The following is a 17,065-nucleotide window of genomic DNA, read 5'->3' on the forward strand; positions in this document are numbered from 1 at the left end:
TTTCAGAACCATTTTGATACCGTGTCAGACTATTCCTAACATCTGCTTTTGCTATCAACAAAATGCCATTGCCAGCTTCAACACCTGTGTGCTCAGAAGGTTTTCCTACTCCTCCAACTCTTCCAGTTCCCTCTCCCTGGCCGAGCGCACAGTGAAACCAATTCCTTCCTCCTGGGGGTGTCCAGAGGTACCGATCTGAGCTAGAAGCCGTGCTGGCTGCCGCGGCCGGGGTCCGGCCCTCCTCCGCCATCACTTCCAAGCAGAAAGCACCTTGTATCACCGCGGGGCTCTGGGCACTGCCGGCCCGGGCTGGCGGCAGCGCTGGCGGGCAGCACAAGCAGGGGAGCCGGCGGGGCCCGGCCGCGCCTCCCGACGACGGTAGCAGCTCTGTACGGCCTCGGCGAGCCTGGCGGGGAACCCAGCACGGCGGGTCCCGACCGCCCCGCCGCGGCCGGCCCCGACACCGCCTCACTGGCAGCTGTGCTGCAGTGCGGGACCGGAGGGAGGCGGCTCCGCACCGGGACGCTGCAGGGGCAGCCCCGCTAGCTCGGGGACGTTCCTCGGGCCGCCGCGCCTCTCTTCGCACACTCTCCTCCTCAGCGACCCTTCCCGAGCCGTTCCGAGCACAAGACCCTGGTCACCGAGGTCTGCAGCCTGGCCAGGGACTGGCACCTGAAGCAGGGCCCTGCCTCCCGGCCGTCGGACGTGGGGAAGCAGAGGCAGCTGAAGGCCACGTCCCCAGGACCACGGCTGGAGCCGCTCAGGATGGGCGAGCCTGGCAGCAGAAGGGTCCCTTCCCCACCCTTACATCTAGATTTGCAGAGCCACTGCCGTGGCCGGCAGCAAAGGAGAACAAGGTCCGGTCACTAATCAGAGTTACAGACTCACTTCGGGTGGAAAAGGCCTTTAAGATCATTGAGTCCAATGTAAACCTAACACAGCCAAGTCCACCACTAACCCATGTCCACATCTGCCATGTTTACACATCTTTTAAATACCTTCAGGGATGGGGACTCCACCACTGCCCTGGGCAGCCTGTTCCTGGGCTTAGCAACCCCTTCTGGGAAGAAATGGTTCCTAACGAGGCTGCTTCCTCTTGTCTCTTATTGCTTGTTCCTCGAGATAAGAGGCTGTGCCCCACCTGGCTCCAACCTCCGAGGAGCTGCTGTCTGCTTAGCGCCATGTAATAGATATGCCAGTGATTCAGGAGAAAGTATGAAATGGAAATCAACACTAATTAAGCCTGCATAAGCCACAAGGAGCCAGGACAAGACATTTATACTCTTATCCAAGTCATCTGGTGAACTGAGAGCAAAAAACTATACATAAATAGGTATGCATTCAGGGATCCTGGAAGAGCAGACTTCTTGTATGGGCTGAACCCTCTTGGAAAGCAATAAACCTAAAAACATTTTCAGAAACATGGAAAAAACAATGCATATAAACTGTCCATGCCAAGCAAGAGCTGAAGTGAGCCAGGGACAATTCGGTGTCAGCAGCTGATGCATAAAACTGCAGCAACAAAGTCATTCTGGTCCCCCAAAATAGCCATGAAGAACGAGGCCAGAATGCAAATGCAAAGGGTCAAATAGGAAGAAAGGAAACAACAACAGGAACTTCTGCAAAAATAAAGTCAGAGCAAAACATGAAGATGGGAAAAAAACAGAGTCAGACCAGACAAGGGAAAAGGATCAGGGGAAATACTTACAGAGGTACCAAAAACATTTACTAGGAAGTGACATAGGAGGCCCACAGAGAAAGCACAAAGAAGTCAATGGGACAAGAAAGAAGATGAGAGCACAGATCTGGCAAAACAGAAACAGTAAGAAATAAATAGTAATAATAACTTAAAAAAATAATCTCTGACAGCACCATCAGTGACCAAGGAAAAGGAAGTGCAGTTGCAGTACGGAGAGTTAAGAGCCAAGTGGTATGAGGTGGTACCAGTGGCATGTGAGAGGCTGAGACAATACATGGACAGACTCTCACATGGTGTCTGCCATGCACCATGCAAGAGCTTCCTAGGAGCTGTTCCCTGCTGAGTGGCAGAATGCAAAGAGAAACTGTCGGGCAGCAACAACCACTCAGGGAAGCCTTGTCCACTCAGGCTCAGCGTTCCAACAAGGAGCCACTGAAGATGTTTGGCAGAGCTGGAGAAAGAAGGGAGAAATGAATGCAGAGTCTAGATGCGGTCCCTTCACAAGTGTACTGCTCAAGGCCCAGCCATGTCAGCACAACTGAGTAGCTGCTGCCAGTTTTCTTGGAGAATCCCCATCCATTCTGTTCACACCTGGGAAGTCAAGAAAATTTGGTTCTTTTTATCTACAGGAGTCAGTAAATGAGAAGTGGCCTGAAGCACTTACAGAGAAAATAAGCAAGTGCTTCATAATATAATCATAACTGTAAGATTATTGCCCACCTTAACTTGTAATGCTTGTAAGGGATTAAGTGTCTTTCATAAAGACAATGTACAATATTAATGTGCTCTAATTTGCATAAGAGCATTTCTCTCCACAATTGCAGGTTCTGGTGACATAACCATAAAAAAAGTGAGGATCTCCAAAAGCCACACAGCCGTTACATACAGCTCTATTCCTGAAGCAAAAAAGTTCTCCCCTAACAAACTGAAGCCACTTTCCACTGTTTCCTTTTCCTATTTTTATTTTTTATCTGCAACAGAAGTATGAGTAGGTGGCAGGCAGGCAAAAGAGGTGAAGTTGTCTTGGATAAAGAAATCTCTCAATATTTTCAGCTCTCTTCCCTACTTTTTGCATACTCTGCTGCTGGCTGTATTTTCATTTTCTGATCTGGATTTCATCTCAAAACAACCTCCAAGTTCTACACAATAACTCTGGTCATTGCCCAGAGCTCCCTACTCCTTCCTTTATCTTTTACTTTTTTGCTTGGTTTCCTGCCTTTTCAAGGCACTGTTTCCTAGCCAACCACTGCTTCTCTGCCTTTTGACTCTGCTCTGGTGAGGCCGCATCTGGAATATTGTGTCCATTGCTGGGCCACTCAGTTCAAGAAGGACCTCAGGGAACTGATTGAGAGAGTCCAGCACAAAGCCACAAAGATGCTGAAGGGAGTGAAACATGTCCCTGCTGAGGAAAGGCTGAAGGAGCTGGGCTCTTTAGCTTGGAGAAGAGGAGCCTGAAGGGTGATCTCATTCATGTTTATAAAGATGTGTAGGGCAGTGCTGGGAGGATGGAGCCAGGCTCTGCTCAGTCCAACTATAGCACAAGGGGCAAAGGGTGCAAGCTGGAGCAGAGGAGGTTCCAATGAACATAAGAAGAACTGTTTCACTGTGAAGATGACAAGAGTCCTGGAGCAGGCTGCCCACAGAGGTTGTGGAATCTCCTTCTCTGGAGACATTCAAAACCTTCCTGGATGCATTCCTGCGTAACCTACTCTAGGTGATCCTGTTCTGGTAGAGGGGTTGGACTGGACGATCTCTGAAGTTGTCTTCCAACCCCTAATGTTCTGGCATTTGGCATGAGCTGGAAAAAAAAATCCAACCCTTTTTGCTTGTTTTAAGCCTGTCGCCCAATAACTTCATCACACGTCCTATGACAGAACCTCACCTTCCCTCGGTGATAACTCTTGATCTCTAGCACAGTTCTTTTCATCTACAGAAAAGCTAAGTTCAGGCAATGTTATTCAGTTTAAAGGGAAATCAGCAAATTTCAGGTGTTAGCCCAAGCATTCTGTTGGAAACCACAGTGGAATACTGCAGTGGAAGAGGAGCAAGCTCCAAGTGATTCAGAGTTCTGAAAGTTAAAGCTAATACCTTTTGTCAAAAAGCTGATTCTGGTTCCAGCAAGACTTGTGGACTCTCTGCAGGAATATATGTTAGCAGGTCTATTCCACATTAACATCAAAGGATTCTTAACAAGTTAGTCAGATTCTTAACAAGTTAGTCAGTGTAAGGAGCATAGCATGTGGTAGTTAGAGAACTGAAAGGAGTAAGGTGTCTGAACTGAAAATGAAGGAAACTTGTCTAGATGTCAGCTAGGGAGAAAAGCCTTTTGCCACATTTGCTACCTGGTACTCTGTGGTCATCTCAAACCCATATATGCAAATGCAAGTAAAAGAAACACAGAACTGTTTTCTTTCCAGAATGTCCTTCTTCTTGTTGTCCATCTTTCCAGTTTCATTTGCCAAGCACCTGCAGGCACCCCCTTTCTGTCTAGTCTCTCCCTCTGCCAAACATTGCTCATCCACACCTTAGGCATCTGTCATTTGGAACAGGAATGAGGAGAAATACCAAAGTACCTCTCAAACAGACATACTTTCACTCAGCAACAGCCATGAGCTGGACACAGCTACCCACTACCTTTATGAACATACCACAGTGAATGGTCCTCTAGTCCTCCCAGGACTCAGAATGCAAGAGACCATTCAGCTGAATAGAAGAGAAAGAGTGATGGACAATAATCACAGAAATCTGTGAACAGCTCCCAATGAAGAGAACATTGAAACAGCAGACCTAAGAATTTGGAGGATTTTCTGCCATTGCTTGCTCAAAACTACTGACCCCATGATTAGATGGCTTCAAAAACTTAAAATGTATGTGCAAGTTAGAAAAATAAATAAATACAGCATTTGCCTCATTTTCATACTCCTCTTGCACATATCCATTGCTAGTCAGAGGCAGGACATTTTAGTTTGACTCGGCACAACGCAGCTGTTGAATTGATGTAAGTTATGACTCGCAGAGTGGTGCTTATGTCCTTCTGGAAGAGACCATTCCTAGATCTACCAGAATCAAAAACCCAGAGGCAGCAGGCACTGGGCAAAGTTCACACCAGTGCTGCAGTTAAAGGACCAAATCAGAGGACAATAACAAGTCTCCAAATTAAATGAAAGAAATAAAGACAAAGTTAGAACATAGGCTACTTATTTCCAGTGCAAATTAGAAGGCATTTTTCTACCAGACAGTTTAACACTACCAGTAAAGCAACTCATGCAGGCTCTAAAAAAGGGGAAAAGGCACTGAGCCAACTGTGGGGGAATAAGAAAGTTCATCAAAGGTAGCCTGAGCACTGAAAAAAAAACAGATTAATACAGGAGAGTATTCACCACTGGAAGAAACAAGAAGAATGAGACTAATGGTAGAAAACTAAGACCTGAGTGGCAGATTTGAGTCCCTTCTCATGGAGACGATCAATGCAGATCCAACAACAAGTGGGTACTGCCAGCTGGGCAGAGGTGACCATGCTAATTTAAACCTGCTAGGAGAAGCACAGTAACCCTACAAATAGCTAACCAGCTGACAAGAACTAATCACATTTATGTGGAGCTAATGGAGTCGGGAACTGCCACAACGAATACCTCCTCTTGGCTCTTCCCTCTGCTAGGCCTGCTCTGAGCAACTGCACTCTAACACTGCTTGCTCTGAGCCAGCCTGACCAGCACCAGCAGAGCTAACACACAAGTGCCCGGCTAGTCTAAGGACCAGCAGCAAGCAGGCAGGTCAGGACTGATCTCACAAGTAGCATCTCCCACATGTCCAAAGGCAAAGGTTTCCCAGTCCCAATACACAGCACAGACACATTCTTCCACCATTGTTCACAGGGCTACAACCTACCTGTACCAGTCTAGGCCGCTGAGGAACACCCGGAGTTACATTTGGATTGACCAAGAGGAAGCAGGAACCTTATCCAGCAGGATGGGACAGGAGACCAGATACTATGTCATGATGAATTACAGGTAGAGTCTCATTGACCTGAAACAGGAACAGCTCTAAGCAGGCCGAGGATGCATTTGGATCCAGCTCTGAAAAGAGAAAGTACACACTGAGTGAGAGGGAAATCAAATACAGTAGAAATACCACTCCCCAGAACAGCACCAACCCATGTGGTGCTTCATAAGCAGCACAACTGAAAAGAGAGGGTAAAGGCAGGAAAGAGAAGATACAACTGAGACAGCAACTAGGGATTTCTCTGCAGCCAGCTACACTCAGATGCATGCCCATGTTGCCCAGATCAGACACTTGCCCAGGCTGTAAGCCATCCTTACAACAAATCAACCTGCAGATGGAAGCCAGTTTGTATGTAGGGAGAAATAGACTGCTTGCATGTAACCTGTCATCATGGTCAGACATGTTTTTCAAGAACCGTAAGGTGGTCGGGATTGGAAGGGATGGCAGGAATTTGCTTGGCCTAACCAAACAGCAAGGCTGGAGATGTTCTCAGCTATGTTTCTGCCCCCAGACACCTCTGGAAACCCTTGGGAAAGGAGGCTGGTCCAGGAACTTGAACCAAGTCAACTTGCTTTCATTCTTAAACATCAGACTTCTAAGGGCTGTCAGAACACTCTGGTACTTTAGTGGACATAGTCACCTGCCCTGGTAGGATGTGAGAGTGCTGCTGACTGGGAGAAGTTCTAATCCCACAGATTTTGCATTTAGTCAGGCAGCCTCAGTGTCTGCGTAGTTATCATCAGTCCCAGAGAAGATGAAACAGGATAAGAATGAAAATGGAGCTGCTCCTTGGGAAGAGCTGAACCAGCTTCCTCTGTGCATACAAAGCCCTGCTTCTTATGGCAGCTCTCTGCTGTAGCTGATGAAAAACGTCATTACAGCACAACAGATGTGAACACCAGCACACACAGCATTCATGGGGGCAAGCTCACACCTAGTCATGCAGTTAGAAGCAACTGTTCGAGGGAGCAAGAGAGGAAAACATAAGCACCACCGTGTCAGCCTAGGCACTCATGGTCAGCACAAGAGCAAATGACTCCATTAAGGTCAGTAACAAGGCCCTAGATCTAGTAAAGTCAAATTAAGAGAGAAGAAGATAGAAAGATTGTGGTGAGTTGGGCTAAAATAGAGCTGAAGTCAATGAAGGACATGAAAGCAGGGCAAAGGTGGAACACAGCAACGGAGTCAGTGAGAAGGGCTTGGCTAGGAGAATGTGTGAGATACAGAAAGGAACATCACTGCAGCACTGTGTGAAAGGAGGCAACCGAAGACTGACTGTGCTGGGAATCTCACCCTCTGCCTGCCTTAGGGACAAGGCCAGGCTGCAAGCTTCTTCCTCACTGACAGAAGGCATGAGCTTCTGCCAGGGAGGATGGGCTGGTTTCTCATAGTGGTGTCCTCATGGTAAACAGTAGATTGCTGTTGCTCTTAGGGTAGCATCGGGGAAGTGGTTCTTTTCAGAAGATGCAGGGCTCCACTGAATGGGCAGCAGTATGAAGACCAAGCCTTTCCAAGCAGGGCAGTGTGCTGGCAGCACTAGGCAAGGGCACTGCACAAGTGGCACCTCAGATCACACTAAGCGGTGAATGACCTTGCTTTCTTCTCAGTCCATTTAATTTACACCTCACTCTTTCCCAGCAGCAACTTGCACAGAGGGTCCCTCCACAGGCCAGGCTGATAAAGGGAGTTCAAGCCCCAGGGAACAGAAGGAACAGCAGTCTCCAGCACTCATGGCACCACAGTGAAACGGTTTGCCTGCGTGGGAAATCAAGATCTAGAAGGCCATGCAGAGCATTAGCCTCATAGACATCATTTTGTCCTGAGAGAGTATCTGGGACTACACACTTCGATCTGAAAAGAGTTGAGAGGCAGCACCTCAGATCCTCTCCCCAAAGGTGCTAACTCCTGCATGAAGGTTGGTTGCTCCTCAAGCACTGGAGACAGACATCAGTCGCAGGACAGCACTGAGGTATGGAGCGTCCCCAGGGTCAGGGTGTCAAGAGGAGGAGCCTCCTCTTCAGATGACTATGCTGGGGCAGGCTGGGCGGCTCCAGATGAGTACCGGTGTCACCCCGGTACAGTCCCTGCTGAGAAAGAGCCTCGCCAGGGGGCTCGCAGTCCACGTCTGGGAACGGCAAACGAGCACAGGGCTGCCCCTCTCTGCCTGCTTCTCCATGCCAGCTGGGGCTCTGCGGGGCAGAATCGGCGCAGCGCCGCCGAGGATGCGGGGACACTATGAAAATCGGCGGCCCCAGGGCCGGGTAGGGGCCAAGTCCAAAGAGAAGAACGGCGAGAGCAGCGCGCAGGGCGCTCCGGACCCTAGCTCCGCGGGAAAGCCGAGCGGCACGGCGCCGCCGGAGGGGCAGCCGGGCGGCACATCGGCAGCGCGGAAGCTCCGCCTTCACTCCGCCAGTCCCCCGATGCCCGGCGCCAGGGTGGGACTGGCCCCAGTGCCCGGGGGTCCGTGCCCGGCCCGGAGGTGCCGCTGGCGGCGGGCAGTGTCCGGGCGGAGGTGTTCCGCAGCCAGATCTCCCGCAAGTGCCCGGGATTCAGTCACGTCAAGTGCCGCCGCGAGCCCAAGCCGGACGGAAGCCCGGGGCGGCGGGACCTGGGGCAAGGCTCACCGTCCCGTCCATGCTCCTCCCCGCCGTGCTGCTCTCCCGCTCGCACCGGGGCCGCCGTCCCACCGCCGGGCGCGGGGCGCCTGCGCGGCGCTGCGGAGAGCGGCGCAGGGACCGTCTGCAAAGTGCGCAGCGATCGCCGCCCGCGCAGGAGCGGGAGAGGCAGCACCGGGCTGGGACCGATGACCCGCAGCGCCCTCGCCGCGAGGGGCGAGGTCCCGGTGTAGAAGCCACCTCTCCTGTGGCCCAGCCACGCTCCGGCCTCCCTCCTTTCAGCGCCGCTTGAGCGGCTGGAGTGCGGAGTGGCCGCAATCCCTGTCCCCACTGCCCGGCCCTGCGGGGGCGGCGCGGCGCGGAGCTCCTCCCGCGGACGGGCGGGGGGCAAACCCCGACCCTTCCCAGCCCCTCGGGCCGCCCCGGCCCTGCTGCATCTGCAAAGATCGGTCCTGCCCGCTGGCGGCGTCCGCAATAGCCGCGGGTGAGGGTGTGATAAGCTGTAGGTCCGCCGCCACTGCAGCCCGTTCCCGCCGTCACGGCATCCAGTCCCCTGCCTCAGTTAAGCTCCGGCGGCGGAGCGCCCCTCACCCGCCGCAGCGTCCCGACTCCAGCCAGAGTTCTCTCAGCGCCCTTCTCCGTCGGCCGCCCCTCACCACCCACCGCCCCCTGCCTCCGCAGCCCCGCGCGCCGCAGCGTCGCCGCTACCCGGATCGGCCCCGGTCCCGTCCGGCAGGGCAGGCTCCGCCAGACCACACGCCCCGGTCGCCGTTGGGCCGTAGCGACCGCTTGCCCCTCCCACCTGCCTCGCGGACCCACCGGGCAACGGTGCCGGACCGGGAAACAGCTCGGCTCACGGCAGAACTCGAGGGGCGGTGCCGAGAGAGGCCGGCCGCGCTGCCGACTGGCACGGCAGGACGAGGCCGCACCGAGGATTTCGGTGGCGATGCGGTACCAGCCGTGTGCCGGCAGTGCGCGGGCGGGGACAGCCGCGGAGCGGGATTTGGTATCGCAGCTCCGCACGGGGTCGATACCGGGAGCGGCTGCCCTACACCCGCACACATTCTGCGCACTCTGCCCGTGAGGGAGAGCAGCTGCCGATAGGATCTAGGGTGCTGGGTCTGGAAGCCTCTGAGCCTTTCGCATCGTGCCGGTCGTCGTGGGAAAAAATCACGAGGCTATCCCGCGGAAAATGTTTGTGAAGGACACTTTAAAGGAATAAATTGAAGCGGCACTGAAAGTGTGAGGGATGGAGGACGGGAGAGGGTAGAGGACGAGCCCTGGAAGTGAGTCCCTTTCAGAAAGGGGTGGAAGGGAAGTCTTGGGTGTAAAGGCAGCTACCTGATGAGCCAAAGCCAAGCAATTCTGCCAGCTCCTGGTATGAAAAAAGGATGTGAGTCCAAAAGCTGAAATAAAATCTTGTGAAGATTATGGCATGGATTTGTGTCTCACTGGCGTTTTGAAATGAGGGCTGTATTCCTGCATGCCTTCAGCCTTTCCAGACTGTGTTTTTCATCTCTCTCACATTTCTAAGCATTTTTCTACAGCCCTTTGCACCGGGAAAATACTCTTCCACCTGTTTCTTGAAATTGAAAATGCAGCCTGGACAAAAGCACACACTATACCTTTTTCTCTGGGGTCAAAGATAGGATAGGAAAGCCTGTTAAGGATGATCAACAGAGCAAGTTACCAAGCCTACAGCTGAAGATAGAGAAGGAAAATACCCAGGGACATAGAGCCCAAGGAAAGTGAGCTACACACAAAAGTACGAGCACCGGGAATGTGATAGGGCAAGCACAGCTGGAGGCACAGTCAGCACCTCAGAGGATTTTGTGTTTTCTCCCTTCTACAAGGTCAAAGGTGACAATCATGGCAAATTGTCTTCCTAGCAAATACATGACCCCACTGTAGTCCATGAATTATGTATCAAGATCCTCACACAGTTGATTATTTCTGGATGAACTGAAGTATGTCCTTGAAAAAGATCTAGTCCTTCTTCACAGATGACACAAAGGCAGTGGTACAGAGTCAAATCATAACTACACCTGACTGATTCACCCTGTTCCTGACAGGGGCCAACACTGAATGTCTAGAAAAGATGATAAAAGGAGGGCAGGCATGGAGTGACACCTCCTTGAATGCTCTCCTAGCTCACAGTGATTTGTGGTTCAGAGGCATGCTGTGACAGAGGTGTTGGCTTTGTGGTTAATAACCTTTGATGGATTTCTCTTACTTGCAACTTCCATCCACTATATATTCACAGTCATGAAATTTAAAGCCGTGGAGGACCATTAATTCTGCCCACTTAGATATGACAGGAAACTTCACACAGGCCTCCAGCAATCTGTTACACAAACCAAGGCAATTCTAACATACTGGAGAAACTGCCACTCTTCCCTCTTTACAGCATTTTCCTTCCTGCATTTTTAGTTTACTATCCCCAGGCTACTCTAGCTACAGCATAACTGTGACAGTTAACCTATTGGCCTGTAAGACACAAGCTGTTCCTTCCATAGTGCCTCATGTCACCTCAGAATGCAGGTTTTTTATCAGTAAACCAGCACCTTCAGCTTGTGGACTCGGCAGTTTCCTGCCTCTTATTTCCCAGACCTGGATTAACAAAGAGCTTTGTCTTTCATTTTCCCTTCAAGACACAAGATACTCTTTAAGAGCAGTGCTGCATCACTGTCTTACATGCACTGCCACCTGCAGTGACTTATCAAACATTGACCCTTTCTGATTTTTTGGTTGACACCTTGTTTAAATGTCAGGCCAGCAAATCTCACAGTCCTGTTTCCTTTGATTCTCTTTCTTCTGTAATGAGGACTAACAATTCTAGCTTACTGCATGTCATTTTAAAGTTACATCTATAGCAGCTTGTTTTATGTAACAGATATCTCCAACTGCCACATCCCCTACAGATCAGTACCATTACCAAAGAGAAATTTCCTGACAGTTAACTTACCATGTCTTTGACATTGTTTATTTTCATCAGGACACTGCTTTATCCCATGCATCCTAGCAAACCACTTGCATTGCTTACATGGCTTCCTACAGCATCTACTGCCAGTCCTCCTAGAGGTATGATCCAGAATGATTCAGGTAATTCTCCTTGGATAGTAACACCACCTCACAACCTGTATTTGCAAACTATGTGCTGCCCAGGCACCACGAGGCTGTGTTTCACTTTTCCTTGAAGAAAACAAACACCCTGCCCCCAAGGCAGGCAGCAGTGGTCCACTGCCAGCCACCTCAAGCACCCCTCCACTCTGTTGCTCAAGCCTCTCGCCCACAGTGCAGCCCCAACCAGCTCAATGCCATGGAAGGGCCTGAAGACAGCTATCAGCTCAGCCTGGCCATTGTGTTGCCTCAAAAGCCCTGCCTTTGGCCAGAAGGCAAGCAAGAAATCCTGGAGCAAACACCCTTTCACCTCTTTCTTATAACCCTCTGATAGGTAAAATGGGAGGGTCTTGCACTGTAGCTGGAGTCTGCAGGATGTGCTGTGTGTGGATCAGAGGCCCATTCAATACCCCAGCACTCAGGGTTTCCTACATCTAAAAGATATAAGGTAATTTACATTCATCTCTCTTTATAGCTTCTTCTCTAATAGAACATATCTTACATGACAGCTTACAGATCTGAGTGCCTGTTCTACTGAGCTCATAATAGATCAGCACCTCCTCACATGAAACCACCCCTCCTAACAAGAAGCTTCCAAGTTAGCTCCTCTTGTTCTCACTCTCTGAAGGCTTGCTTAGCAACACACATGCAGCCCAGTAAGACAGAGATCTGGCCTGGAAAGCTGAAAGCCTTGCAGTAAAGTTTGGTGGGGTCCTGGTGGATAACATGTTAAACATAAGCCAGAGGCAACCGCCTGGAGTGAAGGCAGGCAGCCAGCAGCATCATGGGCTGCAGGAGGGTGATGCCAGGACCTTGCCGGCAGTGCTCCGCTGACAGCAGTACAGCTGAGGTAACTTTACTGCAGCACACAGCTCCCATTCGTTGTCCCTTTGCACTGCTCAGCAGTGGTTTAACATAAGGTTGACTCTACAGCTTATTTTACATCCTCCCAGATGCTACAGTTTGCAAGTAAGCACACAAATCTGCCTGGAAAGAAACTTATTTATTTAAAAAAACAACCAAACAACAACAGAAAAAAACAAACCCAAAACTTCCCCACGGAAACAGCCTCTCTCAGTAGCCTGTGCCTGTGAGCAGGGCTGGGAAAGTCTTAACTCCTCCCTTCACCTCAATTGCCCTCCACCCACGGCAAGGCTGGGAAGGGAATGGAAAGTGCCAAGTGTTAAGGTGCTGAGAAGCTCGCAATATTTCTAGTTTCTCAAGTGCTGTTGGCCTGTTCCTGCTCAAAGAGGGCCATGGCTAAATGCGAGCGGGACGCGAGTCCTTCCAGGTTACTGAGCACGCAGCGATGGTACAGCTCCTCGCTGAGCCGGGGGTTGCAGCTCCTCAGAGCATATTTCTGCACCAGCCCTGGCTCCACAGCCCTGAACAGGTGCAGACCAGAATAGTGGAGGAAGACATCAAACACCTCCATGCTCTCCAGCACCTCATCTTGGTCTAGGATGTCAGCTGCTAGCTTGGTCCGTGCTGTCATGTAGTCAGAGTTGTAGAAGCAGGCCTCAGCGAAGGAGCGCCTGTCAAAGTGCCCATCCCGCAGGAAGTCTGTGCCAGAGGATGCAGCCTGCTCGCCACGGTACACCAGTGCAGGGTTAAACTCTTGGAAGTGCACTGGGAAAAAGACCTGCCAGTTGCTGATGGTATTCATGCGGCAGCGGTTTAGGAACTCCATGTTGATCTCTGTCCAGACACTGGCCAGGAAGAAGAGTGTATCCACAGGGTGCTTCTTTGAGACTATGTCCATCAGCTTCACTTGCGATGGCACCTCTGTTTTAACGCTAATCCAGGGGATTTTAACTTCTGCATAGCGTTTCTCTAGCTCTCCTACCATGGCTTTGACTCCAGCAAAAACATCCACCTGGCTGACTCGCTGGGCATCATAGGGGTGGTAGATGAAAAGCAAAGTCAGCAAGGCATTATCGTGTGTGTCCAGTGTGTTCATAGCAAACATATCCAGGAAGTTTGCCACAAAATCCAGGTCCTGCACTGTCAGAGGAAGCACCAGTTGTACCCGTGTGGCCTCAGTCACATATGGCATGGGAATAATTTCCACCTTACTTAGGGGCCGCACCAAGCTGACTCGCTTGGCCAGAACGTGGCTGTGGCCTTTCTGGGTGACTGCCTCCAGCAGCAGGTCCAGTGTATACTCCATGCCCCGCGTGGGGTCAAAGCGCCGGTAGCCGTTCAGCAGCTGCCGCTTGCTGAAGCGGAGCAGCGGCTGGTAGCGACGGTTCAGCTGCTCCAGAGCAGAGTCAATGATCTCACTGACATCTGCTTTGCTGGCTCCAGAGAGCTCGCACTTCGGGGAGCCATCGGGGCAGGAGAAGAGGTGCTGCTCAGTGAAGTAGTCCCAGCTGATTACCTCAAAACGTGACTTTGGAAGAAATGGGGCATTAATGCCCACTGGCCAGGTCAAGCCTGCCTCACCTGCAGGGGTCAGTGAGGTCAAGTTCCTGATCTGCATCTGTGCAAAGAGAGAAGGCACACTGATCCCTATGGCTTCTCAAGGACCACCTCCCACCGAGTTCCACCAGGCACGGCTGCAGGCCATCAGCAGTCTGGAGACAGCCTGTGCTGCTAGGCTGCGGTATCCCAGATCACAAATGTCACGCTCAGCATAAAGGGGGAAGTTTGCTGAGGATAAGGGCTGCTCCTGCTCCCATTCCTTCTTCTCTTGCTTCTCCTATCCCTGGAGGTGCTCACTTACCATTCTTCTCCTGACAACTGTCTTCCTGTTTGTTGTGACTGCAACACATTCAGGGAGCTGAATATATACAGGCACTGCTATAAGTATGGCTACTTCATTAGATCTACTGATTTGCACCTACAGATCTCTTCTCCTTTCCTGATCCCTCTTCTTGGCTGGGGAGAGGTCTTCAGGTGACAGAGCAATTGCTGAGGTTTAGTCCAAATACATGGACAACCACCCAGAACTGTACTGTGGTAGCATCACACCACCAGATTTGGGTAACATAGCCTCAGAAGTACTATTTCTCAGATACAAGCCTATTATCCCGTACCTGGCTGGCAGTCACCTATAAAGAGAAGCAAGAGTCTTTCTCCAGTGTCTTGGAAGAAAAATAAAGCTGTTTGGTGGAGGAGCTTTTGCAGATATCCCTCACCACATACCTGAAGGTCCTGGATCTCTTGGTAAGCCCTGTCCAGCTGGATCCTGCTGAAGCGCTTGTGCAGCCGGTACATCAAGGTCATGTCAGACACAGGGTGCACAGATAAAGCTGCCTGGAACTCCTCTTCCTCCTCCTTCTCTGGCTCAGTATTTTTGGCTAATTCATAGGTACGATAATGCTGGCCCTGAAGTGGACAAGAAAGACTGGCATGGAAGTTAAGCCCACAGAGAAGCCTTCCTTCACTCCAGACATGCATCAGTCCTTCTTGCCATGCAGACCGCAGTGCTCAAAAAAGAAAACACACCAGCTGTCTCGCCTAACTCTACCTCCCATAGTACATGCCCCCCTGCTTCTTGGTGCCATGGTGCACTTTATGCAACCTCCAAAAACCTGTGAATCAACAGCTGCTCCTAGGCTGAAATCCAAATGCTGTACATGCCCTGACACCTGGTGTCTCAGCTTGCTTATGGGTCCCTCTCCAACACCGCCACACCACAGCCCCTTCTTGCCCTGCAACAGCCACTTCTTCCTCAAGCTCAGGGCAGAGGCTCACAGAAAAGCCCTTTTTCTGCCATGCAGTAGACAAGCAAGACAGTTCCTGCAAGGCTGAACTAGCACCCAGCCCTGAGAAGGGAGGTAGTACCTGGAGCTGGGAAACACAAGTGATGCCAAGGAAATCGATGATGCACCGCCCCAGCCACTCGTCCGGCCGCACGCTGAGGATCTCATTGCGACAGCTGTCCAGGTGTGGATGGAGCTTCAGCAGCAGGCTGCGGGAGATCAGGTAGCCAAAGCCACCATGACAGTAACGTGCCTGCTCATCCCCCCCAATGAACTCCTCCGCTCGGCCCAAGTAGACATCTTGGTTAATACTAAGGTGTGTCACCAGAGCCTTGACTTGTTCAGCCTGGGCATAGGTATCATCCTGCATGATGTAGAACCAATCATAGTCAGATCCGAAGTGCTGATGGATGTAGTGCATGGTCTCATACATGAGCCAAATGGGACGCTCATCCCCATGGGCCACCAGCACCATGCCATGAGGAACCTTGGCACTGCGCAGTCCCGTGAAGTACAGCAGGCGAGGGAAGTGATGGGCCACGGTCTTGTTCACAGCTACTGCCAGTGTGTTCAGGGTAGCCTTGGATGTCAGCACAGCCACAAACAGTCTCTCATGGAAGCCCAGTTCTGTCTGGATGTAGCGTGTTCTATAAAGGAAAGACATAGCTACGTGACAGATGGATGACAACAACCAAGGGTCATCACTTAATGCAAGATTGGAAGGGATACAGAGGATCATCTGGTCCAACTTTTCTTGGGACAAACACTGTCTAAACAAACTGTCCCAGCCGCTGTCCAGCCTGTCAACCAAATCCAGCCAACTTCTTTGACACTTCTTTTGCAGCCCCTTAAGATACCAATCTTAGCCTTTGCCTTTTTCCACCATGCCGTTGGTACATACGTACTTCATATAGCACATTCCACCGTGTTAGATCACAGAAAGATTCAGAACCCCAAACAGCTCCCCCGGGTGATTATTTCCCAGAAAAAAAATCTTTGCTAAAAAAAACAGGCCTTACCTGAGCACTTTTTTGTAAGGCTTGTTGGGGTCTCTGTAGTACGGGACGATACGAGGCCTGAAGTCCTCATGGCCTGGGCCCGGCCCTCCATCTGCTTCCTCCGGACGCGCTCCGCCGGCGAGGGGCCCGGCTCGGCCCGGCGGCCCCGAGCACTGCTCATCGCCTCCGCTCTGGCTCCAAGAGGCTCGCAGCAGGCTCAGGCTGCAGCCAAGAGAGAGGCCCAGGACAAGTGGCAGTACAGGCCGCAGCGCAGCCAGCAGCGCAGCCAGGCGCATGGCGGTTCTGGGACCGGCGGAGCCCCGGTGGGACTACGTCCAGCCGCGGGGCAGTGCGGTCCGCTTTGGACGGGTGGAGGCTGCCGCAGGCCCACTAAGCCCGATGCGGGCTCACGAGGCAGTTTCGACGCTCGAGGAGCCAATGGCCACGGGACATGGCCAGTGTGGGGCGATCGGGCCAGGCTGCGGCGGGCGATGATACCGGAGTCCCCGTGTGGCCGCGCAGCAGCCCCCTCCGCTGGCTCAAGCAGGTCACCAGCCCCGGCGCTCGCTCAGCTGCAGGCAGCGCGGCCCTTCTGCCCAGAGGCCGGTGGCAGGGGCCGAGGCAGCCCAGAGTTCCGGGCCGGAGCCGCAGCAGCGGTAACAGCGGCTCCCACCCGGCCACGATCCCGCCGCTGCCACCTCAGCCACCCCATCGCGACCCTCGCGCGCTTCCGCTTCCGCTTTCCGCTCGCTAGCGCAGCAGACGCTCTGCCCGGCAGAGCGGCAGCCTCTATGGTACTGTGGGGCGCTCTGGCGGCTCTCCGGAGGAGGGGCCTGAGGCCGGGGCTGGCGCCAGCGGCGCGATGGCGGCCGGGACACGCTGTGCACCCCGGGAGCGCAGTGCACAGGAGCCGGCGTTGGGGGC

At 52.2% G+C, this 17,065-nt stretch overlaps 2 protein-coding genes across 6 annotated transcripts in view; both read right to left on the reverse strand.

Annotated features, from left to right (window-relative positions):
- Positions 1-9,223, reverse strand: part of SMARCD3 (SWI/SNF related, matrix associated, actin dependent regulator of chromatin, subfamily d, member 3) — a 67,224-nt gene extending 58,001 nt beyond the window's left edge. Inside the window, exons 1-2 of one of the 5 annotated variants that reach the window (XM_064162664.1) lie at positions 9,136-9,223; positions 5,588-5,775 (exon numbers count right to left, since the gene is read on the reverse strand). The gene's annotated coding sequence lies outside the window, so the exon portion shown is untranslated. Of the gene's footprint in view, positions 1-5,587; positions 5,776-6,994; positions 8,236-8,325; positions 8,513-8,907; positions 8,968-9,024; positions 9,113-9,135 lie in introns of those variants that run through there. The other 4 variants (XM_064162666.1, XM_064162667.1, XM_064162662.1 and 1 more) reach the window with 4 other exon arrangements.
- A 3,197-nt stretch (positions 9,224-12,420) lies between these two features.
- Positions 12,421-16,983, reverse strand: CHPF2 (chondroitin polymerizing factor 2). The gene is made up of 4 exons (XM_064162668.1): positions 16,163-16,983; positions 15,226-15,790; positions 14,584-14,766; positions 12,421-13,918 (listed from the first exon to the last, which is right to left on the reverse strand). Exons 1-4 carry the CDS (start codon positions 16,435-16,437, stop codon positions 12,656-12,658), a joined length of 2,286 nt encoding a protein of 761 aa, XP_064018738.1. The 5' UTR covers positions 16,438-16,983; the 3' UTR covers positions 12,421-12,655.
- Positions 16,984-17,065: the final 82 nt, after the last annotated feature.

This window comes from Pogoniulus pusillus, chromosome 23 (genome assembly GCF_015220805.1).
Source record: "Pogoniulus pusillus isolate bPogPus1 chromosome 23, bPogPus1.pri, whole genome shotgun sequence".
Taxonomy (NCBI): domain Eukaryota; kingdom Metazoa; phylum Chordata; class Aves; order Piciformes; family Lybiidae; genus Pogoniulus; species Pogoniulus pusillus.

Bases quoted from the DNA above. Each gene is read 5' to 3' on its own strand.
- CHPF2 (XM_064162668.1), bottom strand. From the start codon at position 16,437: ATGCGCCTGGCTGCGCTGCTGGCTGCGCTGCGGCCTGTACTGCCACTT. The intron at 14,767-15,225 runs GTACTACCTCCC...TGTCCACTTCAG, and splicing joins CTTGTGTTTCCCAGCTCCAG to GGCCAGCATTATCGTACCTA. The intron at 13,919-14,583 runs GTATGTGGTGAG...CTCTTTGCACAG, and splicing joins AAGAGATCCAGGACCTTCAG to ATGCAGATCAGGAACTTGAC.